Source organism: Podarcis muralis, chromosome 11, assembly GCF_964188315.1.
Source record: "Podarcis muralis chromosome 11, rPodMur119.hap1.1, whole genome shotgun sequence".
Taxonomy (NCBI): domain Eukaryota; kingdom Metazoa; phylum Chordata; class Lepidosauria; order Squamata; family Lacertidae; genus Podarcis; species Podarcis muralis.
This window is the reverse complement of record NC_135665.1, coordinates 37,823,822-37,850,736: the sequence shown is the minus strand read 5'-3', so window position 1 is coordinate 37,850,736 and position 26,915 is coordinate 37,823,822. Positions and strand designations below refer to the sequence as shown.

Sequence of the window (26,915 nt, the reverse complement as noted above, 5' to 3'; positions counted from 1 at the left end):
ACGTGGCCTTACCCCTCAACTGCCTCCTCGCTACCCGCCTCTCGGGCCCGGGCTCCCATCAACGAACCAATCAGCACGCGGGAGACGGCCCGTTCTGTTACGTCAGAACTCACGCTCTGGAAGCCCTTAACAAAAAAATCCCTAGCCGAACTGCCCTTGCTTCTGGGGTTTTAATTGGCTTTCGTCACCAGCAAAGCCCCGCCTCCGAATGCGTGTCCGGAGTGCCGATTGGCCATCAAGCGGGCTGCGCGACACTGCCCTGTCAGCGGGTCTTTAACAAGAGGACGGGGACCAATCACAGCCGCCCTTTCTTTCCGGGCTGGCAGTTTGAAACTGTCAGGCTTCTCTTGCTGGGGAGGTGAGGAGCGGAGGAGGCTGCTCAGGTGAGGGAGGCGGCTTTCGGGGGAAGGGGCTGCGGGGACCTCGAGCCGGAGGCAGGCTGGAGAAGCACCGGGTCGCGGAGGCGCGTCACTTTCCTCGCGTCCTGACGCGCAATAAGCGCCATTCTAAATTCTGCATCTGCCCGTTGCCTAGAGGGGCGAAAGCGTCTCTTCCCTTCTCTCCGTGCAATGCACCCTTCGCAACACTTCCTTCTAATTGCACGCTTCTGCCTGGCGCCTTCGAAGGCCTGTTGGCCCCTTTCCGACTCACAGTGCATGCACTTGTTTGTGCCTACTCAGAAGTAAGCCCCATTGAGTACAGTGGGACTTTACTCCCAGGTAGGTCTGCAAGAACTGCGGCTTTCCTGTACCAGTGTACCTAGCGACGCTCTCTTTTGGGTTGCCTAGAGAGGAAAGCGGGAGTTAAAGGAGATGGTGAGCGTGAGAATTGAGCCCGTGTGGTTAGAGGGCTGGGCTGTACAGGAGAGCAGGCTTCATCATCCCGACTCGATGGGTGGCCTTGGTCCAGGCATAGGCAAACTCGGCCCTCCAGATGGTTTGGGACTACAAGTCCCATCATCCCTGACCATTGTCCTGTTAGCTAGGGATCATGGGAGTTGTAGTCTGGAGGGTCGAGTTTGCCTATGCCTGGTCCAGTCGCTCACTCTCTCAGCCTAACTTGCCTCACAGGCTTGTTAAGAGGATGAAATGAGGATGGGGAGAACCATGCAGGCTGCTTGGAGCTCTTTGGGGGGAATGGTGGGGTGTAAATGTAGTGAGAAATAAATAAGTAATCGAAAATAATGTTGCCGCTGACAGAAGACCAATACAACAAAAAGAAAAAAATCGTATGGGTGTGATTGTCAGTCCAGTAGCCTTACTGCTACAAAATGCTTGCTAACATGCCTTTTACACTAGTGTTGTTAATGCGCACAACGTATGTTTTTTCACAGTACTTTAATTCACATTCCATGAACTTGAGCAGACCCATGCTTGAAGGTACATGTGTGTGTTTTAAGTCTGTTGGGTTGCCTAAGCAACCTGGTTACCTACTTTTCCCTCATGGTAGCTCGGTCGGTCGTTTCTTACTCCCAATCTAAGCCATATGAGCTGATTTAGTGACTATAAAAAAAGTTGCTGTCTCCCTCTCTTATGCCCTTATTTGAAATTTGGAGATGAGCTTCCTTGCAGCCTTCTTGTTACTGTGCGTGATATGCTTTAAACACTCTTTAAAGTGCTATAAATTGGCTACTTTGCACATTTTCAGGACAGCTGGATAAAATTGAAACATGGCCGCCTTAACCTCCTGTGTCTGCATCTGTTGTGCATTAGCCTTAAGCAACACTTTAGAGCTGATTAAGATAAAAGCTTGATTGAAATAGGAGCTGAAAGAGTATTTCTGCATGCTGTTGGTACCTTTACTTGAGTAATGCTTCCCCAAAAGCAGTGAACTGCTCCATTTGTCTTAATCAAGACCTGCAGATTCTGCTTATGTGACCTTAGAAGACTCTTTACAGTTATTCAAAACAGGTTCTTGCCACATAGGCTGGATCTGTGTTATAACTTGAAAGAGTTTCTAGCAGGCTCCATATTTGGAGGCTGGAAGCTTAGTGTATGGTATAAAGAAGGTGATTATATAGACCAAATTAGGTTATTCTGCAGTGCAAGCTAACTTGCTTCTAGTTAACCTGTGAATATGTTAGAATGTTTTATGATGGTCTTAACTTGTACATTGCATTGCAAAAAAGAAAAGAAAAAGAATGGTATAGAGACAAGGCGTCAGGCCATGTTTTAGATTTTTACCTCTTTTTGTTTTACTCAGTGTTCTAATCAGTATTATTAGTTTTTGATTTCTGGTTCTTATTTATATTTTATTGAATAATCCCACTTTTCTTTTGAACAAAACTCCAGGTATCGTTACCAGATAATTAATTAAAAACAATATCAAAGCCTATTAACAGTAAATCAATAATAACAAAACAGCAATATCACTCCCCAAAAGAAGGGAAAGCAACAAAATTTAAGTGTTGGTCCCTTATGATTTTATTCATTACGGTATTCTAGTTAGTGTAAACAGGAGGGTGCAGATTCTTCTGAGAAAGCCAGCCTTATTACACTTTTTTGGAAGAGAGTGGCAAGTAAGGAAGTACTCTGCTTCCTAGCCTAAATGAACCACAAATATTGAACTAGAACTGGTTATGGAAAAGTTTGTTACCCCATAAGATTACCTGCCTCATATTTGGAGCCCATTAATGATTTAGAAGAACGTTTGGCCAATACGTATGAAGAAATGGGATTTGGATAAAAAAATGAAGTTCACCCTCTGGATTTTTTTTTTAATAGGTATACCTTAGTGTGGGATGTCATCATCTGAAGAGAACAGCACAAGTCCAGTTTTGCCAAAAGACTCTGATCGAGGGAGTTCTGTTTCTTCAGAACTTCAGGTGGGCTAGAAATAGGTTTTGGAAATTGTGCAGCGTTTTTTAAAAGTGCATGTCTTAAGAACTGATAACTTTCATTTAGATCCTATTCACCTGTAAATCTAGCAGAATGAAACAGTAGAAAATGTCTGTGGAGAAGAATAAGTGTAGTACAATGTACATCTCCGTAAATAAATGCAGCATCTCAACCTTTTATAACTGCCACAAGTAGATGCTCAAATTTCTAGTCTTCTATGTATTTTTATCTAAGGGTGGGCACAACTCTACCACACTAGGCTGAGGTAAGGCTGGAAGGTGGACCAGCAGCCGTGGCTCTGAGTGGCACTCTGCACATGTTTGTTAGGAACCAGTACTGCTGTTAGGAACCAGTACTGTTTGCACATTTGGACTTCAGATCAGTGGGTCTAATCCTCCTGATGGCTATGCACAGGCCCAAGCTAGCATAATTTGAATGCTGGCTGCTCCCTGAGCTACACTCTCCTGAGGAAACCAGATCCTTAGCCCATCAAGAAGGCGCACTTTCTCAGTCATGAGTGGGTGTTTAGGTGTCAGCCCTTCAGAGAGGGAGAGCCACCTTGTTGACTCTGAGTGTGAGTACTTGGGTGAAAAGGTTGGCTGTTTCAGGATGATTGCTGAAGTGGCTTCTGAGTGGCAATATTGTAGAAGCTGTGTCGTAAGTAATATTATTAAATTTCTGTCCCACCCTTCTTCCCAAAAGAATCCAGGGTGGCAAACATCAAAATGACTGAACAATACAATTTAAAAATAAATAAATAAGAAGCATTTAAAAATACTTAGAACATCTAAAACATTTAAAAGCAATTGTCTCTCACAGTTCCTAATTTCAAGGTTGCCCTGGCCAGTATCTTGTAGCCACCAAATGGTGGTAATAAACAGGAATGTTCTAAAATTTCTTCTGAAAGTCAATGATGAGGGAGGTGGGTGCACCTCACCAGGGAGCACATTCCACAATTGAGGAACCACCACTGAGAATGCCCTGTCACAGGCCAATTCCAACCAGGCAGCAGCCAGAGGCAGCACCACCAACAAGGTTTCCCCTGCTGATCATAGGCCCTGAGGTGGTTGAAGTAGTTAATAGTGTTGCCTTCTCTCAGTAGCTTTGCTATCAAGGACTAAGCTCAGCAGCAACAATTTAGAAGACTTGTGAGACACTTCTTACCATCTGCTTCCCAGTTGCCACCACCAAAGAGACAGAAGCCCTGTGAATCCAACCCTCCCCTAGGTATTATTACAATTATTACTCCTACTCATAGATATTATTGTCAACATCCACTGTTGGGTGCAAAACCAGCAGTGAAGTCAATTGCATGGGTATTTTCCATGAAGCCACTGCAGGTGACTGGTTCTTTCCTTGGTGGTTGAATGAAGGTGAGGCTCTGTATTCTGATCCATGTCATCAGATCCCAGAGCCCTCACTTTTGGGATAGCTAAGAAAGGACTTAGGTTGGCCCAGGTGAGAGGAGGTTGAGATGCTGGCCCCACAAGTGCACTGCGTACTTCTTACATCATAGGAATTTCTTGGCAACTATATTCTGTCCTTTTTAAATGTGCTGCTTTTCTGGCGTTTGCTCCCTAGTAAGTGTGCTTATGGTCACAGTATTATTTTTTGTATTAGGTGGGATATGTGTTTTAATTAGTTCAGGACTAAGTTTTTACTTTCAAAATACTCTTATGATTTGGTAATTATGAACCCATTTGGTTTGAGATTGGTTTTTCATCAGTTACATTTTGATGAATTGTTTAATGGGCTGTTACCATATACTGCCTTAAAGTATTGCCTAATTTTGAATTTGTTTGTGTGTTTGGTGGTGCTGTGTTTGGTTTTTTATATGATTTTGTCAGTTTTGTTGTAGTCTTGAGCATTATATGTGTTAATACAGTATATAAATAAAATAGACATTAGGTGTTAGTGATTTGAGTAACTCAGTTTAAATATTGGGAATGGTGTTTGAAAAACCAACAAGCTATCACAGCGGGGGGGGGGGGGGGGGATAGGATGGCTGAGCGGTGGCAAGACCCCAGAAGCCATGTCTTTCTCCATTCAGCAACTAAGAGATTTGGCAAGCAGGGAAACCTTGAGATCAGTAGCCTGCTTTGTATGGGAAAAGGAGTGAGCAAGGATGGAAATAGAAAGAGAGCAAGTTAAACTTCCCGCATTTTGAACTTTTGATTTACCATCAAATTTTGCAATTATTTGTGTTACGTTACGGCCCCCTAAGTGGTAAACAAAATACTAATACATAGAAAGATACAATAAAAGTACAATGAATACATTAAGACAATTTCCCAAACAAAAGCAGAATGCGTGATAATAGCCTTCCTACACAGTAAACCGGCACAAACTGTCGCACTCAACCCAGTCACTGCCTTTGACATCAGTCTTGTGGTCCTTTTATGACAGGATGAATACGAAGAGCTGCTTCGTTATGCTGTAGTTACCCCAAAGTTTGAACCAAGTGTATTACGGCAGTCGGATCGCATAGAGGTTCGCCAGCAGTCTGCAGGTAACTTGTGATAGAAAATGGATATTTATCAGGAGATAAGGGGAGATCTGTTTTTTTATGAAAGGAAGTTATCTCCAACTCTCTGAAATGCCAGTGCAGGAAAGGGTGTTACTACTGATTAGAATGAAGGCTCTCCCATGCCTTATATTTTGAAATGGATTACCTTGACTGGTATGTGAGCATATTGCAAAGGTCGGCAATGACATTTTATTTATCTCTCTTTAATGCTCAAATGCTCTGCTACCAAGTAAACCACATAACCCAGATGAGGATGACTTTGTGTTGCCCCACATGAAATATACTCGTACTTTGCCTGATCTTAAGCATTCTAAAATTGTTCAGAGTTTCCCATTGGTATGATATCTAATTCATGGTAATTTGTTAACTCATAATATGATTTACTTCAAGGAGATTTCATAGCACATATTCATTTGTCAGTTTACATATGTGCTATATTTTTATACATTTGCTAAGCAGAGTAGACTAGTTCTGGCCAAACTGAACATTTAATTCTTCCCATCTAGTCATTATGTTCCTATAATCTGGCGCCTTGTGGTATTTTTCTTTCTTGGAAGACAGGAGTGATTGACTTTTAATGATTTGTTTCAGACATTGTTTTTAGTTAACAATATATATCTTGAGGCAATTTGGAAAGGTAACATTTGCATTAATATTGTTTCCTTTTGAAAATGTGAAATAGTTTTAATTCATGTTAATGTCTTTAATCATTCAAGGCATTCAGAAAGTATGACATCCCTATAGTTCCAATTTTTACAGGCATTTATTCAAAATTACAAAAGTTTGTTTATTTACTTTGCAAGAAAAACAAACTAGGACAGTTTGAAGTGGCAAGATTGTATAGAATCTTAAGAGATGCAGCAGTTCTTACTAGGACTTGGTTTTGCTCATATATACAGTGGCTTCAGGACCTCTTATGATTCTTGGGTCTTCAAATGGATGCAGTTCTGCTTCACTATCAGCTTGACTAGTGATATGAAGATCTGGGGGGAAACTGGAAAAATAGGGGGTGGACCTGCCCCCTCTTTTTCTGGGTTTCTTTCTAATTTTTCTCTTTCTTGTTTTCTGGACCTTCACATCTTTAAGCTTGACACAGCAGTACAATAACACCCACACTCTCTTTCTCTTGCTTGTACTCCTGAGACATATTTTAGACATAGCCAGGTTTGCCTAAAAAGACACGCTGGGTGTTTTTGTCTAGGAAATACAAATCAAGCCTGAAAAACAGAAGTATAGATAATGGGCCTTCACTACGTTTTTAATGCTTACATCACTAAGACCTTTCTTTTCTTTTTAAAACACCTTCATCAATTTAAGAAATGATATCCCCATCCTTTGTCAGCAGGGTGGGTCACAACAAATACATACATTCTTGAATGTTACATTGAAAGTGGGATTCTACCTGCTTGATATCAAGGTTCCAGGCTTGTGTGCTCCTTATCTGTTTCGCCCCCTGTAGGTAGAAGGCTCCTTTTACCAGTCTTTACATGCAACAGACATAATTTATTGTTATACCTTGTTAAACCTTCACTTTTTGCTTTTCTATGATCCAGTTTGAACATCATGGCAAACTATAGATAATGGTTTTCCATGATGGTATAGAAGACTCCCGCTTTTCTCTTTCCCCTCTAGCCCAGTAGTCTTTAACATTTTTCAGACCCCAGGACCCACTTTTAACTCAAATATTCATTTGGGGACCCATTTCTTAATCTTTTACCACATATCTGCATGGTGTTAGTGCTCCTGTCGCAATCCACCTTGGATTAGGCCGTGACCTAGATTCCCAGCCTATTAGATGAAGACCCGTACTCTAGCCAACGGGAGCTGCAAAGCACGATCCCTGGCTTCATGTTATGTTCTAACTAGGAATCATGATTTGTTTCTACTTCAAACATTGTTTTTTGAAATATATATACATATATACCCCGCTTTTACCGCATCTGGATCTAAAAGTGGCAAGGTTTATTCTTGGCTCATGACTTGGGGCAAAATAAATCATAATCCCTAGTAATGTGGAGCCAGACATCTTAGTTTGTTGCTCCTGCTGGCTAGAGGAAAGGAATGAAGTAAGAGCCTTCTATAAAATCATGGAAAGCCTATTAACTATGGCTTACCATAATGTACAAACATTGCCTCTGTCTTTCAGCTAATAGTCATCTTACCACATTGAGTTTTGCTGTTACATTTCTGAACCTTCTACTTTTCTCTTCTTCCAACATCTATTTCTTCTCTCCCATATTTCTTTCCTGATCATTTAGCCTTTTTGTTTCTTTCCTTTTCTACTTGTGATGTTGAGTGTTTAGCCACCCACTGAATCATACCAGAAGCCTTTTCTTTGTCTCTAGCTAGGAGCTGAGGCAGGTTCCTGAAGTTCCACAGTTTCATTTCATAGACAACAAAATAAAAGGTTTAGATAATGATGCCGTCTTGAGTTTTTACTGGAGGGTCTGCACATGCAAACATATTTTACTAGCTTTGTATGCCGAGTGAGGAACAAGCACTTGAGGGTAAATTGGTCCTTTTGTCACTGAGCAAGCATGAGTCAGAAGACCTTGCACAAAATAGATCTTTAAACAACAAATTATGTACAGCATCAAAACTGCTAGAATTCAAATTATTGCAAGACTCTAGAATTCTACAGTAGTTCTAAGAGCAGTTGTAAGATGGTCTCCTATTGGATATGTACTCGCATCCTTAATGGGGAGGGAACGCTTTTGCAAGCTAATATCAGTTTAGCTGCAGTTGTAGTAATCCCAACCTGCATGATGAAACACCGTTAGGAATTTCTCCTCCTCCTCAAACCATCTGGAGATCACAGTGGCTTTCCTACTACTGAACTGACATTGGAGCCTAACAGCATCTTGCGTGAGCCCAGCTCATTCTTCTCTAGTAAGTGTGTCCAGTAGGTGATGAAATTTCTAGTTTTGGGCAGCAAGACAGTTACCAAGCAGGCAGCCTTCACACTAGATCATGTTCATTGAAGAAGGAACAGACAAGAGTTTATAATAGCCATCTAGTTCACAGATGGAGTTTAATTTTGTGGCTGAGGTACATTCTTGAATGCGTAAGCAAAATGGCCCCTTCTAAAATATGTAGAACAAAACCCTGGGTTGGATCCAGTGAAGTCACTGAGGAAGTGAACAACTTCAGCTTGCACAGCAGAATTTCCCCTCACCCACTGCACCCCCCAAAGTCTGATCGGGGTTCCCCAACACATTGGGTAACCAGTGTGGTGTAGTGGTTAAGGGCGGTAGACTCGTAATCTGGGGAACCGGGTTCGCGTCTCCGCTCCTCCACATGCAGCTGCTGGGTGACCTTGGGCTAGTCACACTTCTCTGAAGTCTCTCAGCCCCACTCACCTCACAGAGTGTTTGTTGTGGGGGAGGAAGGGAAAGGAGAATGTTAGCCGCTTTGAGACTCCTTCGGGTAGTGATTAAGCGGGATATCAAATCCAAACTCCTCTTCTCTTCTTGCAAGTTCTTCCACTCATACAATGACTCGGTTAGATTCAACCACCTGAAAGTCACTTCTGCAGTCATCTCCTGTTTCAAGAGCCCTTGTGTCTGAGAGTGTTTAACAAAGGCATGAGTATCAAGCATAAAGCCAGTCTTGAAAAGGATGGTCATATTCCCTTATCATGGGATGTCTGTAGGTGGAGTGCTTTTGTGAACTCCCACAAATGCATGCATAGAAAAAAGGCATGAATTCCCAGGGATTTGGGCATGTTGGGGAGGAAATGAAAGAGAAACTTGTAGTTCTTGAAGCAAACCTGGCTATGTAGGTATGGATACTGCAACCTAGACTGGCATATTTCCAACTTTATGGAGCCTGGTCATCCAAAGCAGCAAGTATGTAGAAATGTTCTGGGAAGTATTGACCTCTTATTTTTTATCTGCCTGGTTTTACCCAGTAAACTCTGTGAACTCTGCATTTGGGATTGCCATCATCTCATAAGCTGTAGAGGTTTAGTACTGTGAGCATCCAGATGAGTTGATGCTTTTGCAAAAATTTTGAACTGAAAAACCTGTTTTGTGGATTAAATCTAGTATGCTTTGGTGGGAGAACTCCAATTACTAATAACAAGCCTTCCTTTGAAATGATAGATCTAAGGATAACAATTATCTTCAAAGAAGCTTCCTGTCCTATAAAGAAGAAATATCAGAATAAAACAGGCTGCAGTGTTAAATCTAGCATTTGAATGGTTTTAACACTAAAATTTAATTTCCTGTCCTGTGTTATCTGCTTAGTTAATTAAATCTGAAAACTTGTAAGACTGATGCAATAAATTACTGAGCAGCAGTGACTCATCTCCAGGCGGTTAAGTGCTGCTTTCTCCTAAGGTGCTGGTCCTCCAGTACTGAACTGTTGCACTTCAGTGGATCTGTGTTAAAACTGACTTTATCTCTTGTCTATGAAAATATATTGCCAAACTTTCTACTGTGTTGTTAGCAGCCCCTTGTGATTTTCTAATGCTTTGCATTTTATTTTACTTTTCACCCAGTAAATCTAGCATTTAGTGAAATTTCCCTTTCAGCAGGAAGTAACAGACTTTGGAACACACACAAATAAATTGTTTGTTCCTCTTCCTCAACTGAAAGGCTTTGGAGAGGTCTAGTGCATAGTTAGTTACACCAAGATTGCAATCCTTCTACTGCTTGCTTCCATTCTAATAGTACTGGGAGAGCATATTGGGACCATTTTGTTAGTGTTGCAATCCTAGTTTCAGTTTCCAACATAAGAATATTTTCATTAGTGGTATTCTGAAATGCCCTATACCAACCTATGCAAATCTGGTCAATCCTCATATTTGAAACAGGAATAAGTCCTGTAATGGATGAGCGCAGACATGAAACTGCAGCAGTGAGACGGAGGAAACAAGGGAGACCTTCTGATTTTGCTACATCTACCCGGACAACAAGGATAGAAGGTATAACTTAACTGGGGTGAGAAATAAAATGTTGACTCGTGTATCTACTGCTTAAAACTTTCATTAAGGTTCAGTTTACAGATACAGCACATAGGGGTTTCATGCTTTTCTTTTTCAAATAAATGCTGTGGTTATGCTGAAATAGTGTCTGGCCCAAACTAACTTCATGGGTGCCTAGGGGTTTGAACTGACTGTTACACACCATTTTACCTGCAAGTTTGGTCAGTGTCCAGCCTATGGTCTGTTGAGGGTATGTATTTCTAGAATAGCTACTATGTAGAGAAGCATGAGGGGTGACCTTTACATGGAATGGGGCATTGCCTCTTCCACCACCACCCCATGATAAATATCCCTTCTACTTAATCTCAAAACTGCCTCTCCCTCCTTTTTTAAATAGTTTCTCTTACCATTGGGGGAAGGTGTAAGAAATGCTTTGCTGTGGAAACCATCTTTGTAAAAGGGGTTCTTTATATCGTGGTTCAACTATGTACAGTATATAATTTCTGTGTAAGGAAATAGCAGGAAGCCATTAACTATGGTTTAGCAAATGGCGACTTCCTGGGGTGGGCTTAAGGTCAAATAGCTTGCTTACAGTGACCAGCAAAAGCTTCCCAAGCAACAACTTTGCTAGTTTGTTGCTGCAACAGAAGGTGCTATGGCATCTAATGAAATCAACTCTAGTCCACGAAAGCATATCCTGTAATAAATTTGTTTTCCAGTTAAGATGCCACAGTACTTTTTGCTTTGTAAACCTTTTGTTTGACTTGCACCAAGTAAGTTCAGTGATAGGATGTGGAAAATCTAAATGCCCTTCTCATGTTTCTTTTCTTTTTTTCCAGTTTCAACAGCAATAAAGGAGCCGGCTCGTACGAACGTGGGGGGTCTTTGCCCAGTCCGTTCAGAAGACAGCTCTTCAGAAGGGTCCTCATCTAGTCAAAGAGATATTCAAGAGTCAAATGTGACTGATTTAAGCCTTTCGGATGAAAGAGTGACCCAAATAGAGAGCATACTTGATCTCTGGAGTGGAAGTCTTAAGGTATTTAACTTTGCATTAATTATAAAATCATCTTGCAGATAGCTTTGTCTTTTGCAACATTTTGAATATTTAGTGACAAAATGTGCGTGGGAAATGCATGTTGAGTGCTTTGGCCAAGTAAAACAAAGTGGTGTTTTCAAAAGACTCTTAAGTCAAATCCTGTACTGTTTGCAGGGCCAGTACTACCTGACCTACCTGAGCAGTACTGAGCCACATGGCTCAGGTGGCAAACTGAGAGGGGTGTGGCTCATGGTCCTCCCCATATGCCACTACCATGGCTACTCCTCCCCACCGGCCACCACTGCTGCCTACCCACCCAAGCCCCTCTTCATGGCATTGATCTTGCCAGTCCTGCTACCAGTAACACAGTGGCAATGCAAGGTAAGCTGGAAGCAAGAAGAGATGGTGCGGTCTGCCCACCTCAGCTTGTGCAACTTCTTGCGCCAGCCCTCGGAACAAAACCCCCTGTTCTAGAAATGTTTCCTTCTATCACTGCTTCTGCGGGGTTTTATAAGATTAAAGAACCAACCTTGACTGAGTGGCATTTGAACACATCCTTTGTGTGTAAAAAAAGATCTTTTGCTCTCAAAAGTTAGTCATGTCAAAAAGGTTGTTCAAAAAGGAAAGCAACTGAGAATTTGTGTGTAATAAACCCCAACGAAAGATAATACTGCACTGTTTTTTTAAAATAGCAAAACAGCTTCAGAAGCAGCAAATTTAGACTGTAGGAGTAGGTGGGGGCAGGACCTTTCCCCTACCCATTGTTTGCCTGCTCTAAGACACCCAGCCCCAGCTGTTCTTCCCCAGGGGAGCTTCACATGCAAATAGACAAAAGGGCTCCGCTGCTCTAAATTCTTCTTCTAATATTGCTTTTCTGCTACCGCTTCTTTTTTTGAAGTGCTGTAGTCTCAGTGGCTGTGCATTGTGTCTAGTTAGAGGAAGGTCAGTCAATATGATATCCTCCTGATGTTGTGGGCTACAGTTCCCATCATCCACTTGATCACTGGCCAACCAGCTGGGGCTGGTGGGAGTAGTATTCCCAAACGGCACACATTGACGTCCGCTGAGATAGAGCCTAAGGGCTGCAAGTCCCTCTGAACAGAAAACAGCCTGGACTGCAGATTAGAAACCAAATTCCCTCCACTTGGAACTCTGAACAACAGCTGTCAAAATATAATTACACTCCTGCCTTCTTAAGATTGGATTACCTGAGTGAAACGTATATGGAAAAATTGGCATTTGAATGAGCCATTTGCATTGGACTCACATATCAAAGCAAGTAAAAAAACAAAACCATCTGCCTTGTGTTTCTGTGATACTGGGCTCTTGTGGTCCAATGTTCTAATTTAGCTGCTCTTCAGAGAAGGCCCTGCATAGGTTCTATGGGTTCATGAATTTAGATGTTCAAAGCTGACACCTAAATGTGAGCGAGTCATTTGAATGGTTGTTCCATACTGCTTTTATATTGCTGTGGATCACCCTGATATTTTGTGGAAAGGCAATATATTTCGTAAACAATAAATAAACAAAACTTTCGTAAACAATAAATAAATGTCATGTACCAAAGAGCCTGAATGTGTGCTGTGACATGTGAAAAAGATGTGCTGTTCTCTTTCTGCTCGTACATACTTCTTAATGCAGCATTAATTATCGGTTAACTTTTCTGTGGAATGTGGAACTACTTTCTCTAATAGCAGTGTTACACTTCATTGTATGTGTTTGGTGGGCTAGGGTTAGTTCAATTTCTTCACTAAACTTCCCCCTTTGAATCTTCAGACCAATGTTCTGACTGAACTGAGGAAATGGAAGCTTCATTTCATTGAGCATCACACGCTAGAATTGAGACAAGAAAGAGAAAAACATGCAGCCCATGTGAGACAATTGACCAATCAGATGGAGAACCTGAAGGAACTGCTGCATACTTATGAGATTTCAATAGGGAGAAAAGATGAGGTAACACTTTTTGCTAATTTATTGTAATAATTCATACAGTGTTGCAAATTAGCTGCTGGGCTAAGTTCAAGGTGCTGGTTTGGGTGCATAAAGCCCTATACAGCTTGGAACTAGGAACCTGAAAGATCGCATTGCCCCTTATATACCCAGTCAATCACTCTGTAGCTGAGGGTCTCCTGTGGATACCATCCTATTATCTTTATTCGTTCCTTCATATCCTGCCTTTTCCCCAGAACTAGGACTCAAGACAGCTCACAAAGACTAAAACAAATACCTTGGAAGCTCCTGCAGCAAATCGGAAGCTGCAGAAGCCTCATCAGACGTTCGGCTTCAAAAAATAGTTCACAAACTGGAATAGTCACTTCCAGGTTTGCAACGTTCGGGAGCCAAAACGTTTGGGAACTAAGCTGTTTTGACTTCCAACGTACAACTGTACAGATAAAAAACACATAGCTAAAAACATATAAAAGGTTATCATTACTGTAAAAAGAAACTATGTGAAAAACCCCTATTAAAATGCAGTTAGAAAACATGCATTCTCACACTGAAGCAGCAACAGTACAGAACACTATCAAGAGCCCTTTCCTTAAGAGCAATCAGTTCCCCAAAACCTGCTGGAATAAAACAGTCTTCACCAGCCAGCAGAAGGAGAACAAGGAGGGGTCTAGCCTCTGTAGGAAGGGAGTTCAAGGCCTGGGAGCAGCCACTGAGAAGGCCCTCTCCCACGTTCCCACCAAACATGCCTGTGGGCAAATTCATGTGAGAGAATATGGTCCTTCAGATTGCCTGGACCTGAGCCATATAGGGCTTTATAGGTGATAAGCAGCACTTTGAATTGTGCCCAGAAACAGACTGGTAGCCATTGGAGCTGTTGCAACAAGGGAGTTGTGTGCTTCTATCAGGTCTGTTCCGCCCAATGCAGGAATCAGCCCTTTAGTGTTGTGGCACCTCCCCTTCAATATTATACAGGCACAGTCTCAGCCCCTACTGAAGACCTTCTTCTTTCAACCAGCCTTTTGAGCTGAGATCTTTCTTGGTCTGCCTCTATATTGGAATTGATTTTAAGATGTTTTATCAATTGTTTGACACCCTGGCCTCCTTTGGGAAGAAGAGTAGGGTAGAAATTTAATTAATTAATAAGGAAAGGTTTACCTGCAAGCTGAATCCCTTTTTCCTCCTTGGCTGCTGAGATGATTCCTAACACCAAACTATTATGTCTTGATCAGTTAATGTATCTGTGGGTTGCCAGCCATTTTCTTACTACTTGCTTATGCCACCATTGAATGGTGATTGGTGTTGGGTGAGATGCAGGTAGTGCTTTAATGGCACTGTCTGTCAGATTTTTTTGGATCAATTTAAGTAAATTACAGTGTAGCAGCTGATAAATGTCCTCTATGCATTTCCCCCATTTTCTTCACTTTGCTTTGTTTAGATAATTGCCAATTTGACACATGCAATTGAGAAACAAAAGGACAGAATAGAGCTAATGAAGAAATTCTCAAAGTGGCGCCTTCAGCATTTCATGGGCAAACAAGATGCCAGACATGAGGTAAACATGAATGTTGATAGTTGAATTTCTAAGGATTAGAACTCCTGCAGGGCCTGTCGATGAAGAATGTCTTGATTCTTTTAAACAAACAAAATCCTTCCTTTAAAGTAAGATGAATAAAAAAAACTGAACAAATCTGCAGTTTTCAGTCTTTTTGCTACTCAGTAGCAACTAAGCATCTTTGTCTGAATTCTAACATGACTTAACACCAGCACATCCACTAGCCCAGCACTTGTTAGGCAATGCTGTGGGTTAGATATGACAATATATATCCCAAAAACCTCTATCTTGCTTTTACTGCACTAGAAGAATGCTGGAGTGATTTAATCACAGCTTAGCCAGAGCAGATGAAAACCTGTTTTGTGCCCTGTTGACATAAGCAGCTGACTAATGAATAGGAATTTCAGACCTGACACTGATTTCCACTCCTTCTCTAGATCTACACAAATAGACTGGCTGATCGGTTATATGAAATGGGTTTATTGAAGAAAGCTTGGGCAACTTGGCGCTCTCGCATCCATGTAAAATGGAAAGAGACTGTGGAAAGGGCCTGTCAATCAAGTGCTGAATCTGTACGTGTTTCGCTATCCAATACCTATGAAAGTCAACTTCAAGAGGTAAGGAAATTTCTAAAGGACTATTTTCCTGATGAACCAATCTAAAAAGGCATCATTTCTCCAGTGGAGCAGGAAGCAGTGTTTGCCCATACAGTGAAAGTATTTTAACTATGAGGGTTTACTATTTATTTTTAAGCTTTTGTTATAGTAAGCAGTATTGAGGCCATAATAAAGTCAAACAGAAATTGGTCCTAGCTTTGGATTTTTTTATGGCTTCTGGTGCTTTATTTTGTTCAAAAGCAGATCTGATGAGACTGAGGAATTTAGCTTCAAGTGAGTTGTAGTAAGTGTGCTGAGATTTCATAACATCCAAGTAGAAAAGGAAAAGTTGAGTGATCAGCCTGAAAATCAGAGAGGCTGTAAAGAATGTAAGAGAGACTTTGCTACCACAGAAGCATATATTCAGGGAGTTGAAGTATGCAGGAACTCATGCAGATTACTACAATTTGGTGAGGTTGGATCTTACCAGAAAATGTTTCAGTGAACAGCAAGGAGGGTTGTAGACAAAAGAAAATACAAACCATAGGTTGGATCAGTGCACAGAACAACATGCAGCTGGGAGAACAACTGAAAGAGAGAATAGGGATTAAATCTTGAAAGGTAAAACTTTGTTTAGATTGGGTTATATAATCATAATTTTGAGATTCCTGCATTGCAGGGGGTTGGACTAGGTGATCCTCGGGGTCCCTTCCAATTACAGTGGTACCTCAGGTTACATACGCTTCAGGTTACACACTCCACTAACCCAGAAATAGTGCTTCAGGTTAAGAACTTTGCTTCAGGATAAGAACAGAAATCGGGCTCCGGCAGCGCGGCAGCAGCAGGAGGCCCCATTAGCTAAAGTGGTGCTTCAGATTAAGAACAGTTTCAGGTTAAGAACAGACCTCCGGAACGAATTAAATACTTAACCTGAAGTACCACTGTATACAGTTCTGTGATTCAGATGGTACCTTCCTGCTCTTCAGGCATGCTTGTTGGGACATCCAACGAGTAGAGATAATGCTTTAAAATCCCAATACGTATGGGCCTGAGTTGTGGTTATTATGAGCCCACGGTTTATCTGGACCTATATGGTCCAGATATATATGTCCAGACCTGTATGGGCTTATATGTAACATTGAATGTCTCTGCATACATTCGTCTTTACAGATACTCTACTTAAATGTTGCACCCATGTGTATTAGAGCTGGGAAGGATCTTGCTCCTCTGTGTACACACGGGAACACAATTGGGAGGCGTGTTGCCCAATAGCACAGTATGAAATTAGTTTTTTGATATAGAAAGTTGTTTCACCAGTCCTTTGGTATATGATACACAGAATGGATACCATGTCGCTTCTGAATCAATACTCTTCTGCTATCAGGTGCAAGGGAAATTGTAATTTACTTTCCACACTATTGGGAGCATCACACTTTTTCTATCTGTGCTTTCTGTAGTACACACTCGTGACTGTGATTTAGCTGTTATGGGTGTCAAAGGGAATGTCCAATTCACCTTGAAGATAAGCACACATTCAATAGTGTTTGTGGTCAAATGCTCAAAATAAACAGCTATTTGCTGTGTTGAAATGTTGTTAGTCATTCCAGGCAGTGTCCTAATTTCACAGCTTTTAACACCAGCCTTGAAATGACAATTCAGAGCAAGGTAGTCTGCCCCTACGTTGATTTCCTATAGCCATCCCTCTCACCCCTGTCTCCATGCCACTTCTGTGCTATCGAGTTGCCTCTTCCAGCTATTTAAAGCTGCACCTGGCAATGTGAGTTGCACTCCAGTCCTCACTGCAGTTTCCGAGCATTAGCCTATTTTAAGTCTCTAATGGTGGTGGTGATATGGTTCTCCCATCTCCTTTTTGCCACAAAGGGGCCAGTACCCTGCAGTATATATACCTAATCTCAATGTCTCTCGAGACTTTCTGTAAGAGAAATGGCCCCCAAATACACTTGTTAGAAATCTTTTGTTTCCTTGCTAGTTAAATATTGCACTGGAGAAGTCGAAATCTGAGCTCATGGAAATGCAGAACAAAAGACATGATTATGAAGATGCTATGAAGAAGGCCTTCATGCGTGGAGTCTGTGCATTGAATCTGGAAGCAATGACCATATTTCAGGGCAAAGAGTTCAAATTTGACCATGGTGAGTATTACAAGGAAAGCAAATACTACCAGCTAGCATCATCATACCAATGGATAACTTGTGCATTTGTTCTAATTTCAATTTCTCAGGAAAATTAAGTTGATTATCCAGTCATACTGGAGGATAAACAGTTGGATCAAAACTGCAACACTGCATCAGTTCAGTTATTTACTATTGGAAGGCAGTGAAGGGAATGGGAAAGCCCATGCAGAGAGAAGCTCCATGTTTATATTTGATTATTGGGGCATAAATGTGTAAACAGTTTAGTCCTTAAAGAATCAATTCTCTAACAAAACGATCCTGTCTTAACAGCCCATAAATTCTGTTTTCTGCTTTCCTTCCCACTTTATGACTTCATTCTTGCCTCCTTGAAATGCGTTTGCAAAAAGCAGTTACTCCGTGGCTTCCCTCTCACCCACCCCTGGTTATTCCAAAGGAATTGCTGTTTGTAAAAGACTTAGCTGTACTTCTAGAAGAAACAAATGTTAAGATGCAATATTTGCACATTTAAATCATCTTAACCTGGTAGTGTGGATATAAAAAAGTATTGCCAGGGGACATGATGATATCTAGGGCCTTCAAAAAGCCTGCAGCCACCGGATCAAGCCCCCTCCCTTTCTGTTATCCCACCTGCCATTGGCAAGGAAAATGAAGATCTGAGGGAGGGAGGGCCTGAGACACACCTTTGAAAGAGTGACCAGTGACTGGGTGCATTGAAGGGTCTGGAGCGCGTATGGAAAATCTCTTTTTCAGTCAAGGGCCACGTTCCCACACAGGAGACCTTTGGAAGAGGGGTGGGTCACATGGCAGTGGTAGACAGAGGCAAAAGCAGATGGATCAATAACTGTCACTCTTAACTTATTTCCATCAGGCTACATGGAAATAGCTATGGAAAAGTCAGATGTTTCTACCCACACACGTCTCCCGCTGTCCATCAAGGCAGCCAAGAGGCATCATCACTGTTCAAAGACACATTCTAGCCAGGCAAAACCTCTCAAGGAGGCCTTGCAGCAGGACCAGTGGGGAGTGTGTCCTGGAGAAGGAACTACTGAGAGTCCTGAGGGCCTGATGCAGAAGCTTAGAGGGCCAGATTTGGCCCCCAGGTCTAAAAACTTTTTTGCCACCCACTTTCCCCAAAAGAATTATGAACAGACTAATCACAAGCCTAGTGTTGGTTTCTAATGTTAATCCTCAGATTCTCAAAATGTGTCAGCTTCTCCTTTCCTTGGTTTAACGGAGCATATACACAACCTCTGATTACAATGTTAATGTAAAAGAGGCAAGGCTCATCCGTTCCTGTGTCATCTGACAGCTTCTTATCCAATTTGAGACGGTTGCTGATGACCCAAATGGGTTGGGTAACGTCTCTCTTCACGTGACGGATATACATTCCTCCTCCTCCTACTTCTTGTTGCTAGATTTCCTTAAATAAAGGAGGTTGCCGTTTTCCTTTTCTTCTCAAGGACCACCATCAGAATACAGTCATATCTCGGCTCCCCGAATGATAAAAACCGGAAGTGAGTGTTCCGGTTTTCGAACCTTTTTTTGGAAGCCAAGCATCCAGCGCGGCTTCCGCTGTTGTTTCCGGCTTGCCTATACAACTGGAAACTAATTGGAAGCCGCACTTTGGTTTCCTTTTTTTTTTTTAAAAAAAGATTTTTATTGAAATTTACAATCACCAAATGTTCCAAACTTCCACATGTTTTGGAAGTCGAACAAACTTCCAGAACAAATTCCGTTCGGCTTCTGAGGTACGACTGTAGTACAAATGGCTAAATAATTGAAATACCGTAATTATTTTAAAATCTGATGTACCTAGCTTGCCACAGGGTGTCACTCTAGTCCTAGAAAAAGCTTTATGGCAAGAGTAACCGGAAACATTGCGTGTGTGTCTGCGGACACTTTCCAAGGTCCTCACCAGTGCTGTTTCATTTTTATGTGTCCCTTTGTCTCATGACTGCTTTATATATTAGCATTGGCCATAGAGTGACTTTGTTTCTTGCCACATCTGTTTTCCCTCTGTTGATATTGGCAAGTGTATACAGCAAGCAGGAAAGCCCAACAGCTCACACTACTTGCAAATGAACTTACTTGTGGGAAGGCATGCAAGTTTGACACTTCATTGGTGAAGCTTGAAGAGGACAATGCTTTCTCATATTCCAGATATCATGAGGAATGGGGGTGGAACTTAATTTCCCTGGGTAGTATGGTTTTGAACTGAACTTCTAAATAGAAGGCACAACATAACACAAGGTGTCGCTGTTTGTGGGAATATTTCTCAGGAAGAATAGCTGGTTGCACGTCCTTGAACGAGAGCAACTGTATTTAATCTTCCATAATATCTTAGTTCCATTTCCAGTGATTAAAGGCACAGTTGGGAACAAATGATGGCCTTTTGATCCTGCTGGGTTCTGGAATAAGTTAGTCTGTAAAGTATATTTCCAATAGGTATGACGGCTCTTGCATTAATGTGTGTGTCACTGAGCAAAACTCCTTTACTTCCTTAAATTTAAATAAAAGTTTCTGTCCCTCCCTTCTAGTGCCCATGCGCCACTTAGAGCTGCTTACAACAATTTTATATTTTTGTATTGTGATTTTAAATTGCAAAGAATAAAACAAGGAGAATACACAAAATATGTAATATAAAAAATCCAGTTAAAAGCAGCTGTGACAGAGATCACAGGGAAAAGAAAAGAAAGAAACCTAGCTTAACAGGCAAAAGGTTCCTTGCTTGCCCCTTTTGTTGGGAATTCTCTCAATAATTCTTGCATACCACTGCCTCTCTCTCCGTTGAAACCCTCATCACAAAACCCTCCTCATTTTTGAAGCATCAACCATGTGAGATCATCATAGAACTATGGAGTTTGAAGGGACCCTATCTAGTCCAACCCCCTGCAATGCAGGAATTCTGCCCACTTCTGTCCCTGGGTGGGCTCGAACCACCAGCCTTCCGGTTAACCAGACACCCAAACCCATTGTGCCACAGAGCCCTTGCTCTTAATTCTTCACACACACACACACACCCCTGAAACTAAGCCTAACTATGTATAACTGCAAAGTTATCTAGATTCAGGCAGGTAGCCATGTTGGTCTGACATAGACGAAATAAAATAAAAATTGTTCAGTAGCACCTTTTTAGACCAACTAAGTGCATGCACGTGAAAGCTTATACCAGAACAAACTTAGTTGGTCTATAATGTGCTACTAGACAATATTTTTAAAAAAATAAAAATTCAACTACATATTTATCTAAAAATATATATTCCACCTTTTGGCCAAATCTGTTCTGAAGGCAGTTTTACAGTCCTTGAAAACAATTAACTACTGTATTAAAGAAATACAAAATGTACTTCAGAATATAAAAGCAGTTCTACAAAGGGGAATGAGCAAACAATATACTTGGTAGCAGAGGGGAAAGGTAGGGGAAATTAAAATGTCAGTTTGATATGCCAAAAAAAGTTACAGCTTGGTTGGTGAGGGAGTTCTATAATCGGGGTGCCACAATTGAAAAGGCACTGCCCTGTGATTTTTGCCAACCTGATGGGGATGGTACCAAGGAAGGCTTGCACATTTTCTTTCCCTTTTTTTACTTCTGTACTTTCCCCTTTGTTCAGCTGGTTTGCAACTATCATGGGGACCACTTAGAAAAGCATTTACCAATTGTGACGGCTTACAGCTTTTAGCAATAAAGGTTTCATTCATTCAACTATCACGGGAGAAAGGATCTGGGGGTTTTAATGTATTGAAGTTGCTCGGTAAATTGCCATATTTATATAGATAACAAATGACCAGCCTCTGTCTTAGAAGATCCTTCATCATACAGTTTTGTTGACAACGGGTGCTAAACTGGAGTAAATATGCTGATCTCTTTTTGCTGTGCCTCCAAATTGAATAGCACATATTAAGCAGTGTATTTAGTTTTTGAAATCTTCATACAGCTATATGGCTTGTTGAATTCAGTACAAAATGCAAAAATAAATAAATCACAATTTGTAATTTAACTCTTTCTATGCAATTCAGTTCTGAATGTTTGCATGCAATTTGTTTATAGTGGTTGAGCTATCAGATAGAACAGAACCTGGTGCTGGCACTGGTAGTTCTGGTGGTCCTACAGCAAAGCTTCCTACATCTCATTTTGATCGGCATTTACCCCCATCCTCCTCCTTGCCGCCGCCGCCGCCACCACCACCACCTCCTCCTCCTTCCACTCCTCGTCCTCTAACTGCGGCTCCAGGCTCTGCTCCTGTAGAGGATCTGGTAAGTGAGGAAATGCAATCTATAACTTTGCGCAGGAGCAAACTCCTACTTTCAGTAATTCTAGATGTCATTAAAATTTGGTGGACAAGATTGGGAAAAGATCAGGAAAAGAATCAGTTAGGATGGGTTATGTTAAGGTTATGCTGGTGATATAGGGCTAGTCTCCTACAAAACAGAATAATACATTATGGAGATAATTTGGGCTGGGAAATTGGAGATACAGAACTTTTAATTGGACGTTTGCAACTTTCTCTCATTGCTTTGCAGTTTTCTTCTCACCACGGCCATGCAGTTACCTCCCAAACCAGATTAGACTCGGCTGCTATGGTATTGGCCTCTGGTGCTGCTACAGGGTCAGGCGTTGTGTCCATTCCAAAACTGGTAAACAAACCATATTATTAACAACACAATGTACACTTTGAATGTGTGCTTTATATTTGTATGCTTTATTTTTGACTTTCTTAAGTAATATTTTATTCTGGATTGTTTTATTTGATGTTTTAAAGTAGGTTGTTAACTGCTTTGAGATTTTTTTCTTAAAAATACAAAGCGGTATAGAAATGAAATGAATTATTAGTAGTAGTAGCATTTATTATCACTAGATATGCCTACTTGGAAGTAAGTTCCATTGAGTTCAGTGGAATTGGGGGATGAAATTCAGAAATATGAAAATACCCAGTGGCGGGCAAGAGAGGTGTGCCCTATTGCTAGGGCAATGCCCAGCCCTCTTTTTAGTCCTGTGTAGTGTCTGCCACACAGCAAAACAGTATGTGTCCTGTTGAGGCAGCATGGATGCCTTTGAAATAAATTTGGCCCCAGGCTCATGTAAACTGACAGTGAAACATTGAAGTCATCAGGTAATCAACTCTGGTTGGCTTTGCCACACCATGGCATCATGCTTCCTACACGAGATCAGATATTCTGGGGACCAAGCTGCAGGGTAATAGTGTTCTTTGATGCACATAGCTGGTAAATAGTATCTGATTGTAAAAAGCACTGTGCACGATTCCCTGTGTAATTAGGATTTGTGTGTTGTCTGTCATAGTCCTCGGGTCGAGTTGTAACTTCAGCACAACAGAAGGCTGGAAGGACAATCACTGCTAGAATCTTCGGCCGGCCTGATTTTGCACTAAAGAATCGGATTTGTAGTAACCTAGATGTGTTGGGTGTTTCTCCTCCCATGAATTCTGTTGTTGTGGAAAAACATCATCCGGTCACTAAAGTAAGTCATGTGAAGTTTAAGTAATGTGTGCCTTTTTCCTTCTTTTCTTCTGTGATTTAAGTTTGTATTTCCTGTGTTGGTTTGAAAGATCAAGTACAAAACATAGCTAGAGTGATCCAGTACACAAGCATAGATTATTTTAAGTTTTGTATGGGAAGCAATAGTATTCCTCTGTTTGTAGACACCTGAGTTCTCTATTGATTTGGAAGCAAAAGGGGCCACTTTCAAATAATAATGGTTTGTTACATAATTCGGGGAATACCCCAGGTACTTGGAAGTATGATTCTGTATATTAAAAGTAAAGGTGTGGATTAAAAAAAAACCTGGTAATGCTCACAATGAACAATTGTTTTTTCAATGCTCTTCAAGTAGAGGGCATTTCTGATCTCAATATTATTTAGTTCTAACCCTTCTGTCAAGAGAGTGGCCTGATCCACCCATTTCAATCTAAGCTATACTTTGCATCTAATTCCTTCCCTGCCCCCTACACTATATGCTGGTTTTGAAAACTATTCCTCTTATATTTGTGGTAATTCGAAGTAGCTGTTTCCTGTCTCTACTAAAAGCTAGAGGCAGGACTAGAATCTGATTGTTAACTGCTAGAGGTGACCATATGTTTGTTTGGTGTCTGGTCTGATTAGTACACCAGCAGTATTATGAGCAATTGTCTTGGGACATTACAGTCCCTCCATACCTGTCCTGAAATCTTGTTGAACTCATACATACTCCCATTAAACCAGCTGTGTTTTTACTATATTTTAATCCTTCACCATGGACAGCAATCAGTCAGTCATGTTCTTGCATGATCAAGAGGTGATCCATAATGGTTCTGGTGAACATCTTAAGCCTTGTTTCCACAAGCAGCAATAAGGTGGGAAGCCTCTTCCAAACTGCAGGGCTTGCATGTTGGAATGCTCCACAAAACTAGCATTTATAATGCTAGTATGTCAAGAAGGCTAGGACTATTCTCTTTATATCTTGTTTTCTATGCCCAGCGATTTCTTGTTTTATCGGAGAATGAGCAGTTACATGAGCCCACTCCTGCAGCTGAATCTGTTAGAGCCCAGAAAGAGGTTTTTCATCTCATTTGCTGCTGAACTAAAGACTGAGTCGGTTTTTATTGCATCTTGCAAGCATATCACTCTACAGGGCCCTTTTTGTAGTAGGACTAAACTATGGTTCTGTGTTACATGCAAAGTTCTTAGGCTTGTGTGCCGTTGTCTCCCCCCCCCCCCCGGTCTGGCATAGCCACAAGATGTTTGGGGCGCAAGGAAGTCCATAAACCTGAAGCCTGTGCATATACCATTGGACCATAGTTTAGCAGTGTGCATAAACCAGGCCTTTGGGTTATGCTTTTCAGCAGAACAAGCAGAGAATTGGGGGGGGGGGGGGGAATGGAGGAAGTCATCCAAATGAGAAAGATATTCAGTGTAAGTCCTTGAAACTGTAGGAAACCTTGACAAAGTTTGTTGGTTCTGAGATACCGAATGCCTTTTTTTTTTTTGCTGTAACTGATAAGAGACTTGGAATAAACTCTGAAGTTTTCAAAGGCAATTCTTAATTCCTTTTGGAGCTTCATGTTTGTTCTCTATCCTTTTCACCCTACTCATTACCTTTCAGTACGTTGAAAGGTCCAGATGCCACTTGGACTAAGGTTTTTTTCTCCTGCCAGTTTCCTTAAACTACAGCTTGTAACAAAGGTCATCTAAAGCTTTTTGAAAGCAATGTTTCTTGTCAATCACTATGTATGTTTTTGCGTTTAAGTGGACACATATAGGCAGGACGAAAGGCTATAAGAACAGGCTTGACTGTACTATTGTGCTACTTTTCCTAATGACAATCTGTCAGTCAGGCTGCTTGTCTGAGAAGACAGCAGGAGAGGAACATGCGCCCATTTCTGCTGGAATCATTACTTTTTTGCAACTTTTTCACTGAAGAGACTGTATATCTTGAATACAAAGAAAGAATATGTGAGGGAACCTAGCTTACCTACTGTAGAATACATGTGGAGGGATGTTTGACTTGAAATGTGAGAGTTAAAAAGTTTACAGTGCTTTTTGATGGGGAGTTTGTGAACAGGTGTGATGCATAATCTGCACAGCTGCAAATCAGAAAACTCCTGGCTTGAATTTCTCCTTGACTATGTGCTCTCCAGGTAGTGTTATTATTAATTTGTCCATTTATTAGATTTCTTACCTTTTCCCATAATGGCCCACATTATGGAATACACAATTATGAAAACAGCTACAGCCATAAAACAAGAAGGGTATAAAAGCAATTACAACAGCTCCATTTTTGAAACAATCAAAAACAATTCCGTTTGTTAAAATAGTTAAAAATAGCTCCAATACAGATGCAGACCGGGATAAAATAAAAGCATATGGAAAGAGGAAGATCTTCAGGAGGCACTGAAAATACCATGGAGTTGCCATCCATCTAATGTGTAAAAGGTTGCCACTGCCACAATAACAGTTTCTGCAGAGAGCAGTGATGTTAGGTATATGCGGCCTTAGAGAATCCACATTCTCCCAAAGTGACTTACATCAGTAATAATAATAATAGGCATGGGCCAGGATCAGAGGCAGTATACTTCTAAATGCCAGTTGCTGTGGAGTGAGAAAATTGCTGCTGAGTTCATGCCCTGCATGAGTTTTCCTCAGGCATCTGGTTGGCCACTGAGAATGGAATACGGGACTAAATAGGCTTCTGCAGTCTGATCCAGCAGGGCTCTTCTTCATTCTTAAAGCTTTTAAGTTGCTAGGTAGGACATTTGACTTTCCAATTTACAGAGAACAAATAGAAAAGTTACTAGTTGAGCAGTTGCTTCACTTTTTATTTGATGACCTATGGGAAACATATTTTTTTTTAATGGAAGTATTTTCTAAAGTCTCTTTGAGTATCTGGTTTACCTTGCTAATGTTACGGTCTTGTTTGAGATCATGAGATGGGACAGGAAAAATAACTGCTTTTTTCTTGTATGTTTCAGCAAACCATACCTCAAGCTACTGCTGCTAAATATCCTCGAACTTTGCACCAATTTTCTAACGCTATCAGCGCGAGGCCTTCAGGACACAGTGCGAAATCTCACTCCCAGACCCACAGCAACGTCCAGTCAATAAAGGTGGTTGACTAGGTTTACAGGTTAAAATGCTTGTATTTTACCTTGAACACATGGAGGCAAATATTCTAGGTTACAGTTTAAAATGCTCCCTGATGTTTATACCCCAAGGATGCATCATGTTTTTTCCTTTCACTAATAATAATAAATATGTAAAAATGTTTTGAGGCTTAAATATAAACCGCCTGAGTTAGTGCAATGTAGTTCTTTGTAACTGCAAATAAGGTCTACTTGAAATTCTTATTTTCTTAACTATTTTATTAACAATTATTTAATGTTTTTAATAAAAAGGATAAACTGAACTCTGTATATTTTAAGAAGCACGAGTATTTCTACTACATAAACATCAATAGTGCCTTACGTATATCTTTTATTATTCTGAAGCCCTAAACTGTTGATGTACCAATCAGACTTGAAATTCGGGGGGGGGGGGGGATGTTCCTCCATAATTTTTGCTGTCACCAAATGAGAAAACAAGGCAAAATACAATATGAAATAGGTTTCTTTGCCATGAGTAGCAGGTACATTTATATACGTAATTTGAGTGAAAATGAATGCTTTTATAAAGTTAGTAAGAGAGAAGTAACGTCCCAGTCCTTTGTTTTCATGATAGCAACATTTTGGTTCCTCCCAATTGTAAAAAGTGGCATCTGCAGTTCCACTTTTAAAGGTCTCATAATGCACGCTTTCATGATGAATTTGAGTTTTATCAGTTCCACTGGGCCGAGGCTGTTTAGGGC

The 26,915-nt window shown here is 41.0% G+C and overlaps 1 protein-coding gene across 9 annotated transcripts; it reads left to right on the top strand.

Moving 5' to 3' along the window:
* The first annotated feature begins 235 nt into the window (after positions 1 to 235).
* POC5 (POC5 centriolar protein) lies at positions 236 to 26,477 on the top strand. 9 transcript variants are annotated; one of them, XM_028748623.2, is made up of 14 exons: positions 307 to 383; positions 1,334 to 1,379; positions 2,724 to 2,824; positions 5,244 to 5,346; positions 10,181 to 10,291; positions 11,131 to 11,327; positions 13,104 to 13,280; positions 14,713 to 14,829; positions 15,267 to 15,446; positions 17,416 to 17,578; positions 21,630 to 21,835; positions 22,103 to 22,216; positions 22,881 to 23,057; positions 26,044 to 26,477. In XM_028748623.2, the coding sequence occupies exons 3-14, from the start codon at positions 2,741 to 2,743 to the stop codon at positions 26,188 to 26,190; spliced, it is 1,776 nt and encodes a 591-aa protein (XP_028604456.2). In that variant the 5' UTR covers positions 307 to 383; positions 1,334 to 1,379; positions 2,724 to 2,740; the 3' UTR covers positions 26,191 to 26,477. The 9 variants fall into 9 exon arrangements, with proteins under 9 accessions (XP_028604457.2, XP_028604456.2, XP_028604458.2 ...); XM_028748622.2 differs by lacking the exon at positions 307 to 383 and adding an exon at positions 390 to 719; XM_028748624.2 differs by lacking the exon at positions 1,334 to 1,379 and having other exon boundaries at positions 236 to 383.
* Positions 26,478 to 26,915: the final 438 nt, after the last annotated feature.

Coding starts and splice junctions, on each gene's coding strand:
- POC5 (XM_028748624.2), top strand. CDS start 2,741: ATGTCATCATCTGAAGAGAACAGCACAAGTCCAGTTTTGCCAAAAGAC. Junction 2,825..5,243: donor CTGTTTCTTCAGAACTTCAG/GTGGGCTAGAAA, acceptor CTTTTATGACAG/GATGAATACGAAGAGCTGCT. Junction 13,281..14,712: donor CAATAGGGAGAAAAGATGAG/GTAACACTTTTT, acceptor TGCTTTGTTTAG/ATAATTGCCAATTTGACACA.